General features: G+C 44.8%; 1 protein-coding gene across 3 annotated transcripts in view; it reads right to left on the reverse strand.

Moving 5' to 3' along the window:
• The window catches only part of LOC143802562 (uncharacterized), a 126,864-nt gene that overhangs the window by 86,650 nt on the left and 14,608 nt on the right, over positions 1–25,606 (reverse strand). The window contains exons 2-7 of one of the 3 annotated variants that reach the window (XM_077281346.1): positions 22,753–22,891; positions 22,457–22,633; positions 18,026–18,149; positions 17,884–17,945; positions 16,929–17,226; positions 4,111–8,536 (exon numbers count right to left, since the gene is read on the reverse strand). The exons of 1 other annotated variant lie outside the window; for it this stretch is intronic. In XM_077281346.1, the coding sequence (XP_077137461.1) occupies positions 7,008–8,536; positions 16,929–17,226; positions 17,884–17,945; positions 18,026–18,149; positions 22,457–22,633; positions 22,753–22,830 (2,268 nt within the window). In that variant the 5' untranslated portion in view covers positions 22,831–22,891 and the 3' untranslated portion in view covers positions 4,111–7,007. Of the gene's footprint in view, positions 1–4,110; positions 8,537–16,928; positions 17,227–17,883; positions 17,946–18,025; positions 18,150–22,456; positions 22,634–22,752; positions 22,903–25,606 lie in introns of those variants that run through there. One more of the 3 variants, XM_077281341.1, reaches the window with a different exon arrangement.

Below are 25,606 nucleotides of genomic sequence, written 5' to 3' on the forward strand. Positions count from 1 at the left end.
GGGTCAGTCAGTATGCTGCCGTCCCTGCATTGAGAAGGAAGGGGAACCATGCAGGGGCACCAGCAAATAGAGTTACACTATTGACAAGAAATTCTCACCAGATGTTGCTAACAATCATTGAACACATGAAGAAAGAGGTGAAAAAAGCCCTGGAAAGTCCTGACACCAGCTGAAATCTAGCAATAATTAGAAAGCAATCCTTCCACTTGGTGAACAATATCAGCTGGTTCAACTGATGGCCTATAAAAAGGTGTCTTATTACCAAGATGCCACACAAGAAACATCTCATGATGGGTAAAACCAGTGAGCTGTCTCAAGACGTTCGCAACCTTATTGTTGCAAAACATTCTGATGGAATTGGTTACAGAAGAGTTTCTAAACTACTGAAGGTTCCAGTTCCATGATTGGGGCCATAAGTCGAAAGTGGAAAGAACATCATTTCACGATAAACCAACCATGATTAGGTGTGCCCCACAAAATTTCAGACAGAGGAGTAAAAAGAATTATCAGAAGAGTTATCCAAGAGCCAAGGACCACTTGTGGAGAGTTACAGAAAGAATCAGCAAGTTCAATTGTTTCAAAGAAGACTATAAGTAATACACTCAACCTCTATGGCCTGTGTTAGATCAGTCACTCGCACGCCTTCTAGGCGCCACCACACTCATCGCGTGTTTCGCTCTGCACCACCCAGTACCTGTCCATTCTGAGCTGCCTTGTGCTATCTTCCAGCAATTCCACTGCAGGTATTGTATCCATTCTGTCCTGCAGAGATCTGCTTCCCAGGCAGGCCTATCACCTACCAGCAGCTCCACAATCCATTCCTCACCTGAACTTAGCTTCTTAGTAGCTGTCTCTAGTTCCTGTATTGGTTTATTCCTGCTTTGTATCACCCGTTATTGACCAGCTTTGTCTTCTCATTTATCCTGGTCTCTCCACTCCTGACCATGGCTAGGAATTCTGAACTTGTGATGCCGACTCTGATCTCGGACAGTCTGACCTCGCTTTTGTCTCGCAAACTTGTACCGCTGTAGTCCCATGGACTGCCCTGGAGTGGTACCTGGTGTCTACCTGTTGCCCAGCCTATCCTCACCAAAAGAGGCTCTAGTGAATACTTAGTAGACACAATCACGCCCCTCCAGGGTTAGCCCGGCACGTGGCACAGTGTGTCCAATGCCACCAGCATTACAGCTTGTATGCACACTCACCACACAAGACTCCCTTACTGAACAAAAAGCATGTTCAAGTTTGCTAAACAACATTTAGAAAAGACTGTGAAATACTGCGAGAATATAGTCTGGTCAGATGAGACCAAAATTGATCTCTTTGGAGGCCATAATACACACCATGTTTGGGGGCCAAAAGGCACTGCCTATCACCCCAAAAACATCATACCAACCGTGAAGTTTGGAGGGTGGAACATCATGATATTTTTCAGGATACGACACTGGCAAACTTATAATTGAAGGAAGGATGAATGGACAAATGTACCGAGGCAAAATCTGCTATCTACCAGGATGATGAAGATTAAACAAGGGTTGACATTTCAGCAAGACAATGATCCTAAACTCACAACCAAAGAAACTCTCAGTTGGTTTCAGGGAAGGAAAATAAAGCTGCTAGAATGGCCAAACCTGGATCCAATAGAAAATGTATGGAAGGAACTAAAGATCAGACTTCATAGAACGGAATTTTCAGGATTCGAAGAGTGTTTATCTTTATTAATTATTATAGTGGAAGAATGGGTCAAAATCACATCTAAGGCTTAGTTCACATTACGTTTACAGCAGCCCGTTCAACGCATACGGTAACGGGCTGCTGTAAACGTAAGTGCCGGTATGGCAGCACGCTAGCGCAGATAGAGCATCTGCTAGCTCTATCTGCGCTAGCAGTGACGGACCCGGAAACGCTGCAGCCCGCGTCTCAGGGTCCGTCACTCAATGATTGTGGGCGGGCGCTAGCGATGCGTCCGACATTGGAGTCAATGGCGGCGTTAAACAGACTACGTTACACCGCGTTATGCCGCTGTGTAACGTAGTCCGTCTAACGGACGCCAGCAACGCAGTGTGAACCCGGCCTAAGAAATGCCTGTGACTAGTTTCTCCATACAGGAGGCATCTTGAAGCTTCATTTCAGAAAGTGTGTTCAATAATTTTTCCCTGTGTCATTTCTCATTATTACACAACTTAATTTATGGACATCTATGGTTTGATTTATTTTCCTTAGTAGATTGGATGGGCTATTACCTACCGTATATACTCGAGTATAAGCCGACCAGAGAATAAGTCGACCCCCCTAATTTTGCCACAAAAACTGGGAAAACTTAATGACTCGAGTATAAGCCTAGGGTGGGAAATGCAGCAGCTACCGGTAAATGTCAAAAGTAAAAATAGATAATAATAATCTTTATTTTTATATAGCGCTAACATATTCCGCAGCGCTTTACAGTTTGCACACATTATCATCGCTGTCCCCAATGGGGCTCACAATCTAAATTCCCTATCAGTATGTCTTTGGAATGTGGGAGGAAACCGGAGAACCCGGAGGAAACCCACGCAAACACGGAGAGAACATACAAACTCCTTGCAGATGTTGTCCAAGGTGGGATTAGAAGCCAGGACTCAGAGCTGCAATGCTGCAGTGCTAACCACTGCGCCACCGTGCTGCCCATAAACCAGATAGATACCAATAAAAGTAAAATTAATTGAGACATCAGTAGGTTAAGTGTTTTTGAATATCCATATTGAATCAGGAGCCCCATATAATGCTCCATAAAGTTCATGATGGGACCCATAAGATGCTCCATACAAAATACGCCCCATATAATCCTGCATTAAAGGTTAATAATGGCCCCATAAGATGCTCCATAGACACATTTGCCCAATATAATGCTGCACAAATGTTGATTATGGCCCCATAAGATGCTCCATAAAGATATCTGCCCCATATAATGCTGCACAAACGTTGATTATGGCCCCATACAGACACTTGCCCCTTATAGTGCTGCACAAACATTGCCTATGGCCCTATAAAGACACTTGCCCCATTATAGTGCTGCACAAACGTTATGGCCCCTTAAGATGCTCTATAGAGACACTTGCCCCATTTGCTGTTGCTGCGATAAAAAAAATAAAAAAAATCACATACTCACCTCTCCGTCGCTCAGGCCCCCGGCACTTTCAATATTCACCTGCTCCTCGTTCCAGCCGCCGCTCCATCTTCAGCGTCTTGTGCACTGACGTTCAGGCAGAGGGCGTGCACTAACCACGTCATCGCGCCCTCTGACCTGAGCGTCACTGCAGAAGACGCTGAAGACGGAGCGGCGGCTGGAACGGGGACAGGTGAATATCGCGCAGCGCTCCCCCTCCCCGTTATACTCACCTGCTCCTGGCGCTGTGCAGTCCCTGCTTCCCCGGCGCTGCAGCTTCTCCCTGTACTGAGCGGTCACCGTTACCGCTCATTACAGTAATGAATATGCGGCTTCACCCTTATGGGAGGTGGAGCCGCATATTCATTACTGTAATGAGCGGTACCATGTGACCGCTCAGTACAGGAAGAAGCTGCCGGCGCCGGGGAAAAGACATGCAGGGACCGCGCCAGGAGCAGGTGAGTATAATTAGACAGCCCCCGCTCCCCCTCTCCTGCCGACCCCTAGGTATGACTCGAGTATAAGCCCAAAAAATGGGCTGAAAATCTCGGCTTATACTTGAGTATATACGGTATATCTGGTGAAAATTTCACATCAATAGCACCTAGAAATAGATTTACTTCAAAAATTGGTGTCGTGTTCAATACTTATTTCACCTGCTGTATATATTCATGACTATTGTGTCTGTATACATTGCACAAAACATGTGAATACTTTTCAATTTGTATTCTAATTATTCCACATCTTTATGTATATATTTCATAGGCTGTGATCAAGGTCCAATGTGGACCAAAACATTGGTCACTATACGTCTTTAGAGCTATATTTGCTGATAATTCAATAAACCAAGTAAAGTCTACTCAATAATTCAAATCTGCAAAAACACGGCCATAATAGCGGCCAACCTTTAAAAACATAGAATACTGATCCATGAATATAACAACAAAACCGGAGAAGTCAACAAATAGGCAAGAAAGAGTTTAATGGAGGATAGAAAAATTATTAAACTCCATTAATTGATGGAGAAATACTGGGGAAGCTAGAAGAACCTGTCTCTTTATCTAGACGGGAGCGTACATACATGGCATAGGAAGTGGCAGACACTTTTCAGGATTATATTGTTCTATACAATGATTTACTCAATTAATGTTTGTCTCTAAGGGTATGTGCACACGTTGCGGATTGGCTTGTGAAAATTTCTGCATCTCTTGGCAGAAAACGCAGTTGAAATTCTGCGCGGTTTTTATGCATTTTTGATGCGGATTTTCATGAGGATTTGTATGAGTTTTTTTAAGCTAAATAAAGATATATTATAAAAATAAATAAATAAATAAATAAATGTGATGTAATTTCCTTGTTCAATCTCTTCAGCCAGATACTCTCATTAATATTAAAGACACACACCAGTCTATGTAGGAGTATTAACATAATTAACCTACATATGCTGTAACAAAACAGCAACTGTTATTAGGCTACGTCCCCACAGTCAGTAATTGGCAGCGCTTTGGACTCAGCACCTGTCCGCTCCGTCCAAAGTGCTGCCGTCTTTTGAACACAGGTGATTCCGCATGTGTTCATTAAACCGTGCGGAATCACCGCATCCTATACATTGGACGATGATATTTATCTTGCAGAGACTGAGCGTCTCCACAAGATAAATTGACATGCTGTGGTCAGGAAAGAGACGCCCCATGTCCGTCTCCGCAGGGAAGCGGGCGCCGGTGCACGCATAGTGGACATTGGATTATTTGAAATCCCATCCACGATGCTGTAACATCTGGCTGCTGTGGGTTGGACACCGTAGATGTACGCAGCGTCCAACCCGCAGCATTTACTGACTGTGGGAACATACCTTCAGAAATCTGCGTGAGATGAAATATCTGTTTATTTTTCCCCAAAAATTTTTTAAAAATCGAGATGGTTCCCGCATAATTTTAATAACCAGCAGAGGGAAAGCCGACGGTTGATGTTAATATTCTGGGAAGGAGCCAATAGCCATAAAGGTTCCCAGGCTATTAATATCAACTCACAGCTGTTGGCTTTAATGGCTAGTTTATAGGGAAACCCCAGAAAAAAATTGAAATGGGGTCCCCCTATAAAAATCAAACCAGCAAAGGCTAGGCAGACAGCTGCGGGCTGATATTAATAGCCTGGGAAGGGGCCATGGATATTGGCACACCCCAGGCTAAAAACATCAACTCGCAGCCGCCCCAGAAATGGCGCATCTTATAGATGCGCCAATTCTGGCACTTAGCCTCGCTTTTTCCACTTGCCCTGTAGTGGTGGCAAGTTGGTTTCATATTTGTGAAGTTGATGTCACCTTTGTATTGTCAGGTGACATCAAGCCCACGGGTTAGTAATGGAGAGGCATCTATAAGACACCTATCCTTTACTAATCCTATAGTTACATGGTACATACACAGCCAGAATAAAGTCCTTTATATGCAATAATCACACAGACTCCTTTATTGAATCTAAATTTAACATACTTACTGAACGCCTAATCCCTGATGCTCTCGTCTCCTGCAACAAAAATAAAATAATAAACCAATATATATTACTATCCTGTCCGACGTAGATCACAATAACAAGTGTCCCTCGGAGATCTCAAGTATAGAACAGTCACATGAGGAGATGTGACCACTCTACCCAGCCTCGGCGATACACTGACAGGAGGTAATCACTCCCGTAGTGTATCACTGAGCTGCCATGAGAGTTCACCGGAGTTCATCAGCTCCGGTGCTCTCACTTACTGCACTACCGCTCTGTGAGAACTTTCCCATGCAGCAGTGCCATGAGAACAATGGAGCTGATCAGCTGATGTACTCCGGTGAACTCTCACGGCGGCTCAGTGATAGACTGCGGGAGCGATTACCTCCTGTCAGTGTATCACCGGCTGCCGGGTGAGATCGATGTGGGACACTCGGTATTAAATGGTCTACGGCAGAAAGGTGAGTATATGTTGGTATTATTTTTTTATCGTTTGCAGGAGATGCGGGCGTCAGGAATTAGGTGTTCGGTGAGTATGTATTGTATATGTGATTATGTCAAGGTTTTGATTTTTTTTTTTTTTTTTTTACAATTGAGCTCAGGCGCCGGATGATGAGACTATTCTCCCACCATCGGCTCATACTGTCTCTGCTATATGTGACAGGAGACATAGCCGGATGAGAGTAGTAGTCCCATCAAATGACGCCTAAGTACAATCACTATGGGTTGTTCATCGCATGGGTACACACACCCACAGACAACTGCAGAAACCCGCACGCACACAGCTGCAGACACTCGCACACAATTGCAGAGACGCACATATTCTCCGCTCACACATTCTCTGCCCACACACTCTTCCTCCTTCTGACATCATTTCCCTTTGACAATTCTGAAGCGTTTTTGGCTGCAAATCTGCAGCAAATCCGCAAATCTTTTTACACCTGCAGTTTTGCAGCGGATTTGACTGACTCAATGGAAGTCAATGGGTGCACAAACGCTGCAGATCCACAAAAAGAATTAACATGCTGCAGAAAATAAAACGCTGCTAATAAAGGATGGAAATTTCTGGATCATGTGCACAACACTTCAGGAATGTCATTGATTAACATTGCTTCAGTAATCACTTGCATTTTTGAAGCATTTCCGAGTGGAAAAACCGCTGCTGAAACGCAACAAATCCACATCGTGTGCACATAGCCTAATGGTATTAAATGAGAGCACATTGTCTGTAATGACAGTGACCATTTATACCATTAACAGTCGGAAGACAACTCAAAAACCACCCTTGTTTAGGAGTGCTAATTTGGGGCAGGTCAGATACTACTATGGTGCTTGGTTTAAAGTCTAATTGCACCAAGGTGAAGCACTTCATCTAAATCACATAGTGAGTTTTTGTATGTACATCAAGCTGCGATTCCCAAGTAAAACATTTTCCACATTCTATACATAAGTATGGTTTTTCTTTGTGAATTATCTCATGTGAAATAAGTGCTGACTTTTGGGTAAAACACTTCTCACATACAGTACATGAATATGGCTTCTCCCCTGTGTGAATTCTTTGATGCCTAACAAGATCTGATTTATGGGTAAAACATCTCTCACATTCTGAACATGAATGTGGCTTCTCACCTGTGTGAGTTTTTATATGTGCAGCAAGCTGTGAATTACGAGTGAAACACTTCTCACATTCTGGACAAGAGTACGGCTTCTCCCCTGTGTGATTAGATTTTATATGTATATCAAGACTTGATTTACTGCTATAACTTTTACCACATTCTAAACATAAAATAGCCTTTGTGCCTGTGTGAGTTTTCTGATGATCAACCAAATATGAATTCTGAGTAAAAGATTTCCCACATAGATTACATGAAAATGGCTTCTCCTCTGAGTGAATTCTCATATGTCTAACAAAATTGTATTTGTGAACAAAGCGGTTTCCACATTCTGAACAAGAAAATGGCTTCTCCCCTGTGTGAGTTTTTAGATGTATAGCAAGCTGTGATTTTCGATTAAAACATTTCCCACATTCTGAACATGAAAATGGCTTCTCCCCAGTATGAATTCTTTCATGATTAATGAGACCTGATTTCCAAATAAAACATTTATCACATTCTGAACATGAAAATGGCTTCTCCCCTGTGTGAGTTTTTTGATGCACAATTAGAGCTGTCTTTTGTCTAAAACACTTTCCACATAGGGTACAAGAAAATGGCTTCTCCCCTGTGTGAGTTTTTTCATGCTTAACCAGATCCGATTTCCAAATAAAACGTTTGCCACATTCTGAACATGAAAATGGCTTCTTTCCGGTGTGAAATCTTTGATGTACAATTAAAGTTGTCTTTCGTCTAAAACACTTTCCGCATACAGTACAAGAAAATGGCTTCTCCCCTGTGTGAATTCTTTCATGGTTAACAAGTTCTGATTTATGGGCAAAACATTTCTCACACTCTGAACATGAAAATGGCTTCTCCTTTGTGTGAGTTCTTTGATGTACAATTACAGCTGACTTTTGTCTAAAACACTTTCCACATAGTGAACAAGAAAATGGCTTCTTCCCTGTGTGAATTATTTGATGTCTAACAAGATCTGATTTATAGGTAAAACATTTCTCACATTCTGGGCATGAATATGGCTTCTCCCCTGTGTGAGTTCTTAGATGCTCAGCAAGAGTTGATTTTCTGCTGTAACATTTCCCACATTCTAAGCATAAATTAGGCTTCTCCCCTGTGGGAGTTCTTGTGTTTTGAACACCCCTTTTGTGACTTTCATTTTGCTCAACATTCTGCAGTGAATCGGGAGATTGGATAGAAGCATCAGTTGACAGATCTTGGATTTGAAGGGCTGAGGCTATACCTGGGATTAAGGCATGCTCTTCATATGTACAATGTATGCCACAACTACCTGTAAAAAAAAATAAAAACAAAAAAATGTAAAATCTGGTTTTCACCGGTAAACTCAGGCCTCCGACTGCAGTATCAAGGCACTGGCCAGATAATAATGGTCTTATTACAAAGATGACTCTTCTACAATTCCAAAGTGAGATCACATAGAAAAGTAGCTGATAATATGGATTAGTATCTCTATATATAAGAATGGAGGAGTCAGCAACAGAAATGTACAACCAAGCACATATTTCCCACATTCGAGCCCTTTAGAATAAAAATAAATCCCTAAATCTGTACATTTCCTGTACAAAACGGCAGAATGCTGAAAAACTTTCCCCGTTGTGAAGCTCTTTACCTCTTAACCCTTGTCAAAATGACTTTAGCAGAATAATCTTCGAGAAACCCCCTCACCCCCAATATCATTAATTTATGACATTTTTGGGACCCAAACATACTGATAATAGGAAACTAAGCCTCCCTCACATATGCAGAAATAATGTGCATCTGTAACATAAAGGCGCTACCTGTGTTATCACCTCTAACTGTATTACATTTTTAATTAGTATTTTAGATGAAGGTGTTAAAGGGGTTGTCCGGGCTTTCTGGATAATTTGTGTATGTACCTAGGATGCAGAATGCTGACAGTTTGTAATATAGCCCCTGCCAGCATTCTGCATGGTGTCCTAGTTATCACACTTAGTCTGGTGAGCAGATGTCTCCTGACTCTAGAGGAGCTGCTCACTCCCTGGCTAAAGGTTTCCTGTCTGTCTGGTGGTAACTGTCCCCAGTCTCTGCCAGACGTTTCCCCGACCACTCCAGCCTCCTCCTGCTGCAGACAGTGCCAGGCATCAGGGGAATAACTCAGCTGATTGGACAAACCAAGAAGGAAAAGCTTTCCACACAGGTGAGTATAATGTATAATGTGTGAATCCATCACTCCCTCATACATCCACACACATCCATCCAACTCCATCCATACACACACATCCATCCATCTCCAAACACGCACACATCATCCATACACACATACACCACACACATCCATCCATACACATCCATCCATACACACATCCATCCATCTTCATCCACACGCACACATCCATCCATACACATCCATCCATCTCCAAACACGCACACATCATCCATACACACATACACCGCACACATCCATCCACACACATTCATCCATCCATCTCCAAACACGCACACATCATCCATACACACATACACCACACATCCATCCATCCATACACACACATCCATCCATCTCCATCCATACACACACATCCATCCATCTTCATCCACACGCACACATCCATCCATACACACATACGGTAAACCACACATATCCATCCAAACACACACATCCATCCATCCATCTCCATCCATACACACATCCATCCATCCATCCACATACATCCATCTCCAAACACACGCACACATCATCCATACACACATACACCACACACATGCATCTCCATCCATACACACACATCCATCTCCATATACACGCACACATCCATCCATCCACACACATCCCTCCATCCACACATACACACACATCCATCCATACACACACATGCACACATCACTACAGACTCTTTGCCGCACAGCACTCATATGTCAGGAGTAATGTGGGGCCGCTCTGTGGATGCGGTGTGGAGTGCACTACTTTCCAAAGACTAAGAACACTGCTTTGTTATTTCCAATACTGGAGTGATGACAGAGGTCAGCGCAGGGGCAGATTACTGACTACCCATTGCTGTGCAGATGGCGGGCTGAACACTGAGGGGGGCGGTACCGGCTCGGAGGTCAGGTAATAACGCACAGGCAGCGGTCAAGTTTGGTAGAGCCATAGGTAAATAAAACTGTGAGCCAGGAATGAAATGAAATTCAGGAGGAAAGGCAGAAAGAAAAACAATGTATAGGGGTGTTGTATATCACAACACAGCACAGAATAACTTAGCCCCTTAGTGACTGAGCCAATTTTTAACCTTAATGACCGGGCCAATTTTTCCAATTCTGACCACTGTCACTTTATGATGTCATAACTCTGAAACGCTTCAACAGATTCCACTGATTTTTTTCGTGACATATTGTACTTCATGTAAGTGGTAAAATATCTTCGATATAACTTGCGTTTATTTATGGGAAAAAAGGGAAATTTGACAAAAAATGTTGAAAAATTGTGCAATTTTCAAACTTTTAATTTTTGCGCTCTTAAATCAGATGGTCATATCACACAAAACAAGTTAAAGGGGTTGTCCACTACTTTCAGTTAACCCCCCAATGTATCCCCCCGGGGCCCCTAATGAATTGCGTAAATATCTTCTGTTGCCTTTTTCGCCTGTGAGCGGCGCTATGCTGGCGGCTGAGTCCGGGACACGTGACCTCCAGGCTGCAGCCACCGCTAATTTCCGCCGCCGTCACATCAATTTCCAGACTCTGGAAATTGATGTGACGTCAGCAACAGGCGTGACCCAGCCGCACAGTCAGCAGTCACTCAAGAGTGACTGGGCTGTGGGTGGGGCTGTGGGCTGCCTGCGGGGCTGTGCTGGGGGCGGGGCTGTGCTGGGGGCGGGCGGGGCTGTGTTGGTGTCTGTGCTGGGATCTGCTCGCCGGCCGCGCTCATGTGCGGCCGGTGCAGCGGCCGGTGCCGTGGCGGCGGTGGTGGCCAGTGCGACGGCGGGGGTCTGCGCGGTGAATGCTGGAGTGTGCGGGGGGGGTCTGCGGGGCTGTGCGGTGGTGGTGGCGTCTCTGTGTGCAGGCAACGTCCAATGGGACTACAAGTCCCATCGGGCTCTGCCTGCTACAGTGACAGTGAGTGACGCATTAGCCAATGATGGGACAGTAGTAGTCCCATCATCCGGCTAATGTGTTGAATGTAAAAAAAAAAAAAAAACCCCACACAAATATACAGTACATACATACATAGAACACACATACAGAACATGCGGCATGCAGCATGCAACGACATGTGACGACATGCAACATGTGACAACATGCAAAATGCACCAAGCGACATGTGACATGCAGCATGCGACAACATGTGACATGCAGCATGCGACAACATGCGACATGCACCATGCGACGACATGCGCCATGCAACATGTGACATCATGCGACATGCAGCATGCGACGACATGTACCATGCAACCACATGCAACATGCGACAACATGCACCATGCAACATGCGGCGACATGTGACATCATGTGACATGCACCATGCGAAATGTGACATGCAGCATGCGACATGTGAAAACATGCGACATTTGGCGACATGCACCATTCGACGACATGCGACATGCAACGACATGCACCATGCGACAACATGCGACATGCAGCATGCGACGACATGCAGCATGCAACATGTGACGACATGTACCATGCGACGACATGCACCATGCGACAACATGTACCATGCGACAACATGCAACATGTGACGACATGCACCATGCGATGACATGCACCACGCGATGACATGCGGCGACATGCGCCACGCGACGACATGCGCCATGCGACAACATGCAACATGTGATGACATGCAGCATGCGACATGTAACATGTGACATCATGCGACATGCCACATACAGTACATACATACAACATACATATAGACATACAGTACATATAACAGAGTACATACTCACCATCACTTGTCACTTTGTTCCCCAAAGCCAGTGTCACCTGTAAAAAATCTTAAAATAATAAACAATATACTCCCTGATCCGCAGAAATCCAATTAAAACGAGTGTCCCTCGACGATCTCCCGTGGAGAGCAAGAGCATCAGCTGATGCGACCGCTCTCCAGGGGCTCCAGGAATACAATGATGGAAGGTATCCTTCCACAATGTATTCCCCACAATGTATTCCTACGTCCCTGTGAGAAAATAGTTCCTAGTCTCACTTTATGGCATTGCTGTGTGAGAAAGTTCCCATGTAGCTTTTTGCCATAAAGTGAGACCAGTGAACTATAGTAACCTCTCAGTGATGCACTGCAGGAGCCATTGTCTCCTGTCAGTGTGTCACTGAGGGTCCTATAGAGCAGTGACATCACCCGATGTCACTGTTCTATAGGGGAGATCGTCGTGGGACACTCGTTATTAATTGGACTACGGCGGACAGGTAGTATACGGTTTATTATTTTACGGTTTTTGCAGGCGTTAAAGTATGGTAAGTATGGTGAAATGAAGAGTATTAAAATACTTTTTTCCTAATGTGTGTGTGTTTTATTAACTCTTTATTACTAGTGGATTAATAACGGATAGACGTCTTATTGACGCCTCTCCGTTATTAACCCGGCTTAATGTCACCTTACAATAGCAAGGTGACATTAACCCCTTATTACCCCATATCCCACCGCTACACGGGAGTGGGAAGAGAGGGACTAAGTGCCGGAATTGGCGCATCTTACAGATGCGCCATTTCCGGGGCGGCTGCGGACTGGTATTTGTAGCCCGGGGGGGGGCCAATATCCGTGGCCCCTCTCCAGGCTATGAATATCAGCCCACTGCTGTCTAGCCAGTAAAGGCTACGCAGACAGCTGCGGGCTGATATTCATAGCAGACTACAAATATTGGCCCCGGCTGTCGGCTTTCCCCCTCTGGCGCAGAAAATTTCGCGGGAGCCCACGCTATTTTTTTTTTTCGTTTCTTTTTTTTTTTTTATGAAACATATTGTTCATTAACCCTTTTCTGCCAGCTGATGGAATAGTACGTCAGCTGGCAGTATCCCCACGCTTTGAGGTGGGCTTCGGCGATGAGCCCACTTCAAAGCCGCAACATGTCAGCTGTTTTCAATACAACAAAAAAAATGTACATGTTCGCTAAACGGCGTAGCGAGAAAAAAAATCAAAAGCCAAAATTATGTTTTTTTGATCGCCGCAACATTGCATTAAAATGCAATAATGGGCGATCAAAAGAACGGATCTGCACAAAAGTGGTATCATTAAAAACGTCAGCTCGGCACGCAAAAAATTAGTCCTCACCCGACACGATATCTCAGAAAATATAGACGCTACGGGTATCGGAAAATGGCGCAATTATTTTATTTCTTTTTAGCAAAGTTTTGAAAAAATTTTTACCACTTAGATAAAAAATAACCTAGACGTGTTTGGTGTCTATGAACTCGTAATGACCTGGAGAATCATAATGGCAGGTCAGTTTTATGCTGTGTGCACAAGTTGCAGATTTGGGTGCAGAATTTTCTGCACAAAATCTGCATCCCCTTGCAGAAAACGCAGCTGCGTTTTGGATGCATTTTTTTTCATGTTTTTTTCATGTTTTTTGTGCGGTTTTGATGCAGTTCTTGGTGCGGTTTTTGCGCGGTTTTGATTCAGTTTTTGCTGCAGTATTTGGTGCGGTTTTTTGCGTAGTTTTGATTCATGTTTTTGATGCTTTTTTTATGCAGTTTTTGGTGGAGTTTTGATGCAGTTTCTGGTGAAGTTTTGATGCAGTATTTGGGGCGGTTTTGATGCAGTATTTGGGGCGGTTTTGATGCAGTATTTGGGGCGGTTTTGATGCAGTTGTTGCACGCTTTTGATGCATTTTTAAATTTTTTGGTGCGGGTTTTGCGTGTTTTTTGTGCGTTTTTGAAAGCTAAATAAAGATGTATTATTGAACAAAAAAAAAAAGATTTGTGATGTCATTATTGTCCAACCTCCTCTTTTACATTTGTCCAACCCACACTCAATTACACACAGATAGACATATAGATGATAGATGAAATGGATAGACAGAGCTACATATAGATAGATCTATCGATGCATACATCTACCTATTCCTATATCTATCTATAGATATATCTGGATAGATATATCTATTGATAGATGTATGGATAGTGTAGGGTGCGTGTCCACTGTCCGGATTACATCCGAATTAGCTGCAGATTGGATGCTGCGTACTTGTAGTCCCATTGGATGATGCCTGCACACACACCCCAAAAGACCCCCCGCACACACCTGAACAGTCCCGCACACACCCGAACAGTCCCGCACAGCGCCGCACACATCCAAACAGTCCCGCACACATCCGAACAGCCCGCAGACCCCGCACACACCTGAACAGTCCCGCACAGCGCCGCACACATCCGAACAGCCCGCAGACCCCATCCGCACACACATACACTCACATAGTCACTGCCCACATTCCGCCCACACACTTCCCTCCTCCCGAGCTGCAGCGTTTCTCGGACCCACATCCGCATCTAAACTGCAGATCTTTTTTACATCTGCGGTTTTGCAGCAGATGTGCCCGACTCAATGAAAGTCTATGGGTGCAGAAACGCTGCAGTTCGGCACAAAAGAAGTGACATGCTGCGGGAAAAAAAAGCTGCGTTTCGGTGCGGCTTTTTCCACAGCTTGTGCACAAGTCTGCGGCTCCCATAGACTTACATTGGTTGAGCACTACACTGCGGATTTGATGCAATTCTGTGCAGCAAAAAACCCTGCGGATCTGCAATCAAATCCGCAACGTGTGCACACAGCCTTAGCATTTAGTGAGCCTAGCAAAAAAGCCAAGCAAAAAACAAGTGTGGGATTGCACTTTTTTTGCAATTTCATCGCACTTTGACTTTTTTTCACATGACATGCTAAAACCAATGGTGTCGTTCAAAAGTAGAACTTGTCCCGCAAAAGATAAGCCCTCACATGGCCATACTGATGGAAAAATTATGGCCCTGGAAAGAAGGGGAGCGATAAACGAAAACAAAAAAGCTCCAGGGGTGAAGGGGTTTAGAAACATGGATATGGACATATCTATGGAAATAGACATAGATAGATAGATATATCTGTATCTATCTATCTATCTGTTATCTATCTATCTATCTATCTATCTATCTATCTATCTATCCCTCTATCTGTGTGTAATGGAGTGTGGGTTGGACAAATGTAAAAGAGGAGGTTGGACAGAAAGGACATCACAAATCTTTTTGAAGATAGAGGGGGGAGAGGAGGGAAGGGTTGGGGTGTGTTTTGGAGTGGGTGTGGTAGGTTCGGGCTTAGTGGCCAGTGCAATGCATCATGGAACTTGTAGTATTAGAGCACAATAACTCAGGAGAAAGGAAGTTGTCGATTAACCCCATGAGAGCTGGATCCAGCACTGAAGATGTGATGCTACAGCATGATAAAAGGTAATATTGCTAAAATAAAGACAATGGATGTTTTCAGTGGCACATAATAGCAAGATTTATGAAAAAAAAAAAAAATTATTGTAGTGGACAACTTCTTTAATAAATAACATTTCCCACATGTCTACTTTACATCAGCACAATTTTGGAAACATATATAGATTTTTTGTTAGGAAGTTATGTCCTTTGTCTCCAAGCGCGCTTGTAAAATGACAGGCGTAATTCCACAATTAGGCCTCACTGGTGATCTGTCAGCTGACAATGGGTCAGAACGAAAACAGCTACGACAAGGGTTAAAAGTTGACCAATGATTTCTAATTTTTCCAACAAAATTTACAAAACCATTTTTTTTTTTTTAGAGACCACCCCTCACATGTGAAGTGAGGTTGAAGGGGTCAATATGACAGAAAATACCCAAAAGTGACACCATTCTAAAAACTGCACCCTTCACGGTGCTCAAAACCGCATTCAAGAAGTTTATTAATCTTTCAGGGGCTTGTTACTTTTTTCACCAAAAAATTACTTTAGACCCAAACTTTTTTATTTTCAAAAGGGCATCAGGAGAAAATAGACAACAAAATTTGTTGTGCAATTTCTCCTGAGTAGGCAGATACCACATATGTGGGGAAAAGCCGATGTTTGGGCGCATGACAGGGCTCAGAAGGGAAGGAGCACCGTTTGACTTTTTGAACACAAAATTGGCTGGAATCAATGTCGGGCGCAATGTAGCGTTTAGAGACCCCATGATGTACCTAAACAATGGAAGCCCCCCAATTCTAACTCCAACCCTAACACAGCCCTAACCCCAACCCTATCCCCAACACACTCCTAACTCTAAACGCAACCCTAACCACAACCCTAAACTTCAACACATCCTTAACCCTAATCCCAACACTACAACCCTAACCCCAATACCACAACCCTAGCCCCAACACAACCGTAACCGCAAAGAATGGAAAAAAATACATTTTTTTAATTTTATTATTTTTACATAACTAAAGGGTGATAAAGAGGTGATAGCCGAGACCCTGGAGATTTTCCGATGCTGGGAGGCACTATACCCTTATTTATCAGTGTGTTAAAAAGAGGCGCTGAGGAATAAGCCACCGTTAAAAGGCATATTGGCGGTCAAGAAGGGGTTTAAAAAAAATTGGATTTTGGGGTCGCACAACCTGTTTAATATACAGCTACAAAACTAAGAGCAAAGAGCATAAAAATTTGTTTCATTCAGAGAGTAAAAAAAATCTGCGACTTTTCTGTTTTATTCCGCGGTCTCCACTCACCTGGGCGGTCATCTGTAAGGGTCTCTTCTTTACGCCGCTGATCACCCCTCACATTAGAGGTCTCTTCTTTACACCACTGATCGCCCCTCACATTAGGGGTCTCCTCTTTACACCGCTGATCGCCCCTCACATTAGGGGTCTCCTCTTTACACCGCTGATCGCCCCTCACATTAGGGGTCTCCTCCTTACACCGCTGATCACCCCTCACATTAGGGGTCTCCTCTTTACACTGCTGATCGCCCCTCACATTTCTCTCTGGACCATTAATATTGTTCAGTTCTTTATCCAGATCCAAAACCTGCAAAACAAATATTGTAAAAGTCCCCGATGATGGGAGAAGTCCCCATGAATAATGGTGAGAAGATCCGGACATGTGATGTCTGTGATCAGCTGTGATCCTGCCGTCTCCACCGCTCTCATTACACAAGTATAAAACATATAATACTGGAGGAGAAAACAAGACAGAACACAAGGATGTCACAGCCGTCTACACATCATAGGGAGATCTCCACCTACCTCAGGGGTCCCCAACCTGTAGCTCGCGGTCCCATGAATTGTGGCTCGCAGCAGTCTGTCAGCTTGGTGAATTAGCTCCAGATTTAGTAAACTGGTATGAAGAGAACATCTCAAAATGGTGAACTATGTGAGTAGCCCTGAGCAGAAGAGCATATCTGGGTACACATCTACTGGTCAGAGGAGGTGCTTGAAGATGGATATGACTGTGTTGGGAGTGCGCGATGGAAGAATGCTGAAAGAGCGTTTGGTAGGAACCCTTGGATCTTGGTATACTGCTTCAGAGTGATTTGTGTGGAAAAGCTTTGGTTATCATTATACCCATAATGGGGGCTTTGGTTCCACTACTGTGAGAGGGGCAGGAGCTGGATGTGACTCGCGACCCTCTTGCAGAGCTTAATGTGGTACTCAAGGTCAGAAAGGTTGGGGACCACAGATCTACCTGATGGTCCTGAGGAGGAGGAGCGGGACATCTCTCTGGGGTTGTCCTCTTACTGGAGAGAACTGAGGAGACACAGACAGGACTGACATCATTATTACATACAGAGAATTATAGGCCGTGTGTATTTGGTCCTGTCTGTTACCTGGTGATGTGCGGGGCCGGTGCTCCTCCATCATCACCTCCTGGTACCGATCCTTGTGTCCTTCTAGATACTCCCACTCCTCCATGGAGAAATAGACGGTGACGTCCTGACACCTTATAGGAACCTGACACACACAATGATACCGTCATCACCCAGAATCCTCCAGTGCTGTCCTGTATAATGTCCCAGCATTCCCAGCAGCCAGGGCCGGACTGGCCATAGGGCACTTCTGGCAAATGCCAGAAGGGCCGGTGCCAGTGGTGGGCCGCTCAATCCGCCGCCCCCGCCGTCGCATTCAACTACACCGGCGTATAGACGCCGGTACAGTTGAATGCAATGATGGAGGAGAGCGTCTACAGACGCTCCTCTCCCATCATTCCCCGCTCTGCCTCTGACACTGCGGGTGCGCGATGATGTCATATCATCGCGCACCTGCTGTGTCCCGGGCAGACTGCAGCTGCTGAGACAGGAGCAGGAACCAGGAAGCAACGCTGGGCACGAGGAGAGGTGAGGAGAGTTTTTTTTTTTTCTGGACTGTGGGGCCATTCTCGGAGGAGGGGAGGGGAGGAAGAGAAGAGATGTGGGCTGTATATAGTTCTCTGTGGGCTGTGCTCTGTGCTGTATACTACTGTGGGCTGTATATAGCTCTCTGTGGGCTGTGCTCTGTGCTGTATACTACTGTGGGCTGTATATAGTTCTCTGTGGGCTGTGCTCTGTGCTGTATACTGCTGTGGGCTGTATATAGTTCTCTGTGGGCTGTGCTCTGTGCTGTATACTACTGTGGGCTGTATATAGTTCTCTGTGGGCTGTGCTCTGTGCTGTATACTGCTGTGGGCTGTATATAGTTCTCTGTGGGCTGTGCTCTGTGCTGTATACTACTGTGGGCTGTATATAGTTCTCTGTGGGCTGTGCTCTGTGCTGTATACTGCTGTGGGCTGTATATAGTTCTCTGTGGGCTGTGCTCTGTGCTGTATACTACTGTGGGCTGTATATAGTTCTCTGTGGGCTGTGCTCTGTGCTGTATACTGCTGTGGGCTGTATATAGTTCTCTGTGGGCTGTGCTCTGTGCTGTATACTACTGTGTGCTCTGTGCTATATATAGCTCTCTGTGGGCTGTGCTCTGTGCTGTATACTGCTGTGGGCTGTATATAGCTCTCTGTGGGCTGTGCTCTGTGCTGTATACTACTGTGGGCTGTATATAGTTCTCTGGGCTGTGCTCTGTGCTGTATACTACTGTGGGCTGTATATAGTACTCTGTGGGCTGTGCTCTGTGCTGTATACTGCTGTGGGCTGTATATAGTACTCTGTGGGCTGTGCTCTGTGCTGTATACTGCTGTGGGCTGTATATAGTACTCTGTGGGCTGTGCTCTGTGCTGTATACTACTGTGTGCTCTGTGCTATATATAGCTCTCTGTGGGCTGTGCTCTGTGCTGTATACTGCTGTGGGCTGTATATAGCTCTCTGTGGGCTGTGCTCTGTGCTGTATACTACTGTGTGCTATATATAGTTCTCTGGGCTGTGCTCTGTGCTGTATACTGCTGTGGGCTGTATATAGTTCTCTGTGGGCTGTGCTCTGTGCTGTATACTGCTGTGGGCTGTATATAGCTCTCTGTGGGCTGTGCTCTGTGCTGTATACTACTGTGTGCTCTGTGCTATATATAGCTCTCTGTGGGCTGTGCTCTGTGCTGTATACTGCTGTGGGCTGTATATAGCTCTCTGTGGGCTGAGCTCTGTGCTGTATACTACTGTGGGCTGTATATAGTTCTCTGGGCTGTGCTCTGTGCTGTATACTACTGTGTGCTCTGTGCTATATATAGTACTCTGTGGGCTGTGCTCTGTGCTGTATACTACTGTGTGCTATATATAGTTCTCTGGGCTGTGCTCTGTGCTGTATACTACTGTGGGCTGTATATAGTACTCTGTGGGCTGTGCTCTGTGCTGTATACTGCTGTGGGCTGTATATAGTACTCTGTGGGCTGTGCTCTGTGCTGTATACTACTGTGTGCTGTATATAGTTCTCTGTGGGCTGTGCTGTATATAGTACTCTGTGGGCTGTGCTGTATATAGTACTCTGTGGGCTGTGCTGTATATAGTACTCTGTGGGCTGTGCTGTATATAGTACTCTGTGAGCTGTGCTGTATATAGTACTCTGTGGGCTGTGCTGTATATAGTACTCTGTGGGCTGTGCTGTATATAGTACTCTGTGGGCTGTGCTGTATATAGTACTCTGTGGGCTGTGCTGTGTATAGTACTCTGTGGGCTGTGCTGTATATAGTACTCTCTGGGCTGTGCTGTATATAGTACTCTCTGGGCTGTGCTGTATATAGTACTCTCTGGGCTGTGCTGTATATAGTACTCTCTGGGCTGTGCTTTATATAGTACTCTGGGCTGTGCTGTATATAGTACTCTGGGCTGTGCTGTATATAGTACTCTGGGCTGTGCTTTATATAGTTCTCTGTGGGCTGTGCTGTATATAGTTCTCTGTGGGCTGTGCTGTATATAGTTCTCTGTGGGCTGTGCTGTATATATTACTTTGTGGGCTGTGCTGTATATATTACTTTGTGGGCTGTGCTGTATATATTACTCTGTGGGCTGTGCTGTATACTACTGTGTGGACTGTGCTGTATACTTCTACGTGGGCTGTGCTGTATACTACTGTGTGGTCTGTGCTGTATACTACTGTGTGGTCTGTGCTGAATACTGCTGTGTGATCTACTACGCGAGCTGTGCTATAGTATGCAGGCTGTGCTGTATATAGTACTCTGGGCTGTGCTGTATATAGTACTCTCTGGGCTGTGCTTTATATAGTTCTCTGTGGGCTGTGCTGTATATAGTTCTCTGTGGGCTGTGCTGTATATAGTACTCTCTGGGCTGTGCTGTATATAGTACTCTCTGGGCTGTGCTTTATATAGTACTCTGGGCTGTGCTGTATATAGTACTCTGGGCTGTGCTTTATATAGCTCTCTGTGGGCTGTGCTGTATATAGTTCTCTGTGGGCTGTGCTGTATATAGTTCTCTGTGGGCTGTGCTGTATATAGTTCTCTGTGGGCTGTGCTGTATATATTACTTTGTGGGCTGTGCTGTATATATTACTCTGTGGGCTGTGCTGTATACTACTGTGTGGACTGTGCTGTATACTTCTACATGGGCTGTGCTGTATACTACTGTGTGGTCTGTGCTGTATACTACTGTGTGGTCTGTGCTGAATACTGCTGTGTGGGCTGTGTGATCTACTACGCGAGCTGTGCTATAGTATGCAGGCTGTGCTGTATACTATGCGGTTTGTGCTATATAATATGCGGGCTTTGCTATATACTATGGGGAGTATATTATATTCTATGGGGGAGGCCATGTTATGTACTATGTGGCTGTGTTATATACTATTGTGGGGGTATATTATATTCTATGGGGGAGGCTGCGTTATATACTATGGGGGGCTGCATTATATTCTATGGGGGGCTACATTATATATTATGGGGAGGTGGGCTGTATTATATTCTATGGGGGTTACATACTCTGGGGTGGCTGCATTATACTCTGTGGGGTGGCTGCATTATACTCTGGGGTGGCTGCATTATACTCTGGGGTGGCTGCATTATACTCTGGGGTGGCTGCATTATACTATATGTGGGCTGCATTATACTGTATCGAGGACTATGGGGAATACGTTATACTATATGAAGAACTATGGGGTGCATTATACTATGGGAAGTGAATTGTACTACATGGACGACTGTGGCGGTGCATTATACTATATGGAGCACTATGAGGATTGTATTATGCTATATGGAGGACTATGAGGATTGTATTATGCTATATGGAGGACTATGAGGAGTGTATTATACTATGTGGAGGACTGAGCAGTGTATTTTAATATATGGAGGACTATAGGGAGTGTATTATACTATATGGAGGACTATGGAGCACATTATAATATATGGAGGACTATGGGGTGTATTTTACTAAACAAGTAAAATGCTGCATATTCGGATTGTTTTTGCTGGAACTAAAAGCCTTGTTGTCAGCAGCACATTGCCAGTGTAAACTGTAGATGTGCTGCTGAAAACATGATACTGTATGGTGATCTGTTAGTGATCTATTAGTGATCGTTCTGTCTCATCATTATTCCTCAGCTGGTGGAAAGAGGCCGGGAAACAAGCGTTGAACAACTTCAGTATTGTCGATCAAACTCGTTTAGCGGCCTGAACTCAGCGCACGTAAATACAACAGAAAGGCTTCTGTGTGATGTGCAATATGTTAGCATTTGGGGACCCATTTTAAACTTTGCCTAGGGCCCCACTTTGCCTAAAACCGGCCCTGCCTACAAGTGTACAAAGATATTATACAGTCACCATGTGACAAGTGGGCCTGTGTAACTTCAAATGCCAGGGCTGAATTTTAGTCCCAGTCCGGCCCTGCCAGCAGCGTCACCTCTCCAGTCAGCAGCTTAATCATCTTGTTGGTGAGTTCTAGGATCTTCTGGTCATTGATGTCCTCATGTGTCCGGGGGTGAGGTGGAGGCTCCAGGATTGGGCTCAGGGTTCCTCCCTGTCCTTCAGACACAGGGGCCTGACAGCGATCACTAGAGGTCTTCACTACTGTGTAATCCTGAGTGTGGAGACATTAATAATATCACTACAGACATCTCCAGAGTCCATCACCTCTCCGGTCATATCCCGTTATTCCCATAGATAATGAGGTGATGTGATGACATCAGAGCCTCTCACCTCTCCGGTAACATGGAAGAGTATCTCAAGGGTGAGGTTTAGTATCTTCTCCGCCATCTTGTCTCTGTCCTTAGTCATCTTTGATGGATCAGACAGGGAAAATCTCCTATTTAGAAAAATTCATCAGAAGATCTTTCTCCTAAAGAGGATCAGAAGATCTTAAATATAAACAAGTGAAAAACACAAAAATTAACTGGAGATATTAAATAAAAACATTTGAGGTATAAAGCGGTGTTTGAACGTTTGTGAACTGTTTAACATTTTTATTATTTCTTCATAAATTTGCCCTAAATTTACATCAGATGATTTTACTCCTAAAAGTAGATAAAGAATCAAAATAAACAAATGATTAAAAAAATATGAAACTTTGAAAATAATGCAATATCACATATCTGTTAATCAGTAATGTATGTGAATATTTAGGATTAACAACTAATTTGAAGGTGAAACAAAAATGTGAAAGTGAATCATGGAACAAACAAAGGAAAATTCTAAAGACTTATCGTATTTTGCGGACTATAAGACGGACTTTTTTTCCGCCAAAAAATGTGGAGGAAAATGGGGGGTGCGTCTCATAGTTCGGAATAGCCCTGTCTGGCCCCGGCAGCGACGGAGCAGCAGGTCACAGGAGGCAGGAGCCGGCTGCTGCGGCTAATTCCTGTGCCTGCTGCTAAAGAGAAATGAATATTCACTGCATTCCACGCTTATGGGAGTGGAGAGCAGTGAATATTCATTTCTCTTTAATAGCGGACAGGCTGTTAACTGCAGCAGCCAGCTCCTGCAGCTGCCGGGCTTTCATGTGTCCCCATTACTTAAAAGAATGAATATTCACTGCTTGCCACTCCCATAGGTGTGGAATGCAGTGAATATTCATTCCCTTTAGTAGCGGGCACATATGAACACCGGCAGCTGCAGGAAGCCGCCGGCTGCAGTAAACAGCCTGTCCACTATTAAAGAGAAATTAATATTCACTGCTCTCCACTCCTATATTCCCGTCGTGGAGAGCAGTGAGTATTCCGTCAGCTGTCCAAGGCTTGTGAGCAGCGAATGACGGCACTACCATGAGCTGCTTACAAACGGAAATCAGCCGCTGGCATCAGAATAAGACGCTGCGAGGGAGCGAAGGAAGGTAAATGTAATAGTTTATGTTTTAATAGTTAATGTTTTTCTGATGGGGCCATGTATACAGGACAGTGGCCAATCATACCAGGATAAGGATGGGGATATGCATACCAGGACGCAGATGGGGTTCCAGCATACCAGAATAGGGACGAGGGAGCCATGCATACCAGGATAGGGATGAGGGGGGCCATGCATACAGGATAGGGGCCAATCATACCAGGATAAGGATGGGGCCATGCATACCAGGACATAGATGGGGTCCCTGCATACCAGGCTAGGGACGAGGGGGCCATGCATACTAGGATAGGGATAAGGGGGGAATTCATGTCAGGATGGGGATGAAGGGGCCATGTATACCAGGATAGGGATGAGGAAGCCATGCACACCAGGATGGAGATGAGGGGGGCATGCATACAGGATAGGGGTCAATCATACCAGGATAAGGATGGGGCCATGCATACAGGATAGGGATGAGGAGACCATGCATACCAGGATGGAGATGAGGGGGGCATGCATACCAGGATAGGGATAAGGGGGGAATTTATGTCAGGATAGGGATGAAGGGGCCATGTATTCCAGGATAGGGATGAGGAAGCCATGCACACCAGGATGGAGATAAGGGGGGCATGCATACCAAGATAGGGATAAGGGGGCCATGCATACCAGGCTAGGGACGAGGGGGCCATGCATACCAGGCTAGGGACGAGGGGGCCATGCATACCAGGATAGTTATGAGGAGACCATGTATACCATGATAGGGATGAGGAGGCCATGCATACCAGGATAAGGACGAGGAGGCCATGCATATCAGGACAGAGATGAGGGGCCATGCATACCAGGATAGTTATGAGGAGACCATGTATACCATGACAGAGATGAGGTGCCATGCATACCAGGATGGGGATAAGGGAACTATATATACAAGGATAGGGAATATTAAAAGCTAGGTTTGTCTTATGGTCCAGTGTGTCTTATAGTCTGAAAAATATGGTAATAAAATGAGTTATTGATGCGAAGGCTGAAAAACGTTACAAAACCGTCTCTGTGGAGATTGAACCAATCCACCGTCAAACAGATAGTGTACAAATGGATGATGTACAAGGCCAGAATCACATTAGACAGGCCGCACTGCGGAAATGAGGAGCCTCGGAGCTTCAGATGGGGATTCTATTACTTCCACCGCATTTCTGTGTCTTTCTCAAAGGTCATTTGTTTTTTTTTTACCTTGAGAACGGCATCGGTCTGCCGAAAAGCGTTGGTGCTAATAAAACCCTTATCTGAAACTTCAAGGCTCCTCGTGTCCGTCAGCACAGCCCACCTAACTAGTGATGAGCGAATATTCTAGTTACTCAAGATTTCCCAAGCACGCTCGGGGGTCCTCCGAGTATTTTTTAGTGCTCGGAAATTTAGTTTTTCTTTCCGCAGCTGAATGACTTACATCTGTTAGCCAGCATAAGTACATGTGGGGGTTGCCTGGTTGATAGGGAATCCCCACATGTAATCAAGCTGGCTAACAAATGTAAAGCACTCAGCTGCGGCAAGAAAAACAAAATCTCCGAGCACTAAAAAATACTCGGAGGACACCTGAGCGTGCACGGGAAATCTCGAGTAACGAGTATATTCGCTCATCACTACACCTAACGCGATTCTCTCCATTCTGGTACAAAGTCTAATATATTTAACCTGGTTTTCGTCATCTGTTTTTCAGAATAAAAAAAATTCTGAGAGTTCA

The sequence above is a fragment of the Ranitomeya variabilis genome, chromosome 1 (genome assembly GCF_051348905.1).
Source record: "Ranitomeya variabilis isolate aRanVar5 chromosome 1, aRanVar5.hap1, whole genome shotgun sequence".
Classification (NCBI taxonomy): domain Eukaryota; kingdom Metazoa; phylum Chordata; class Amphibia; order Anura; family Dendrobatidae; genus Ranitomeya; species Ranitomeya variabilis.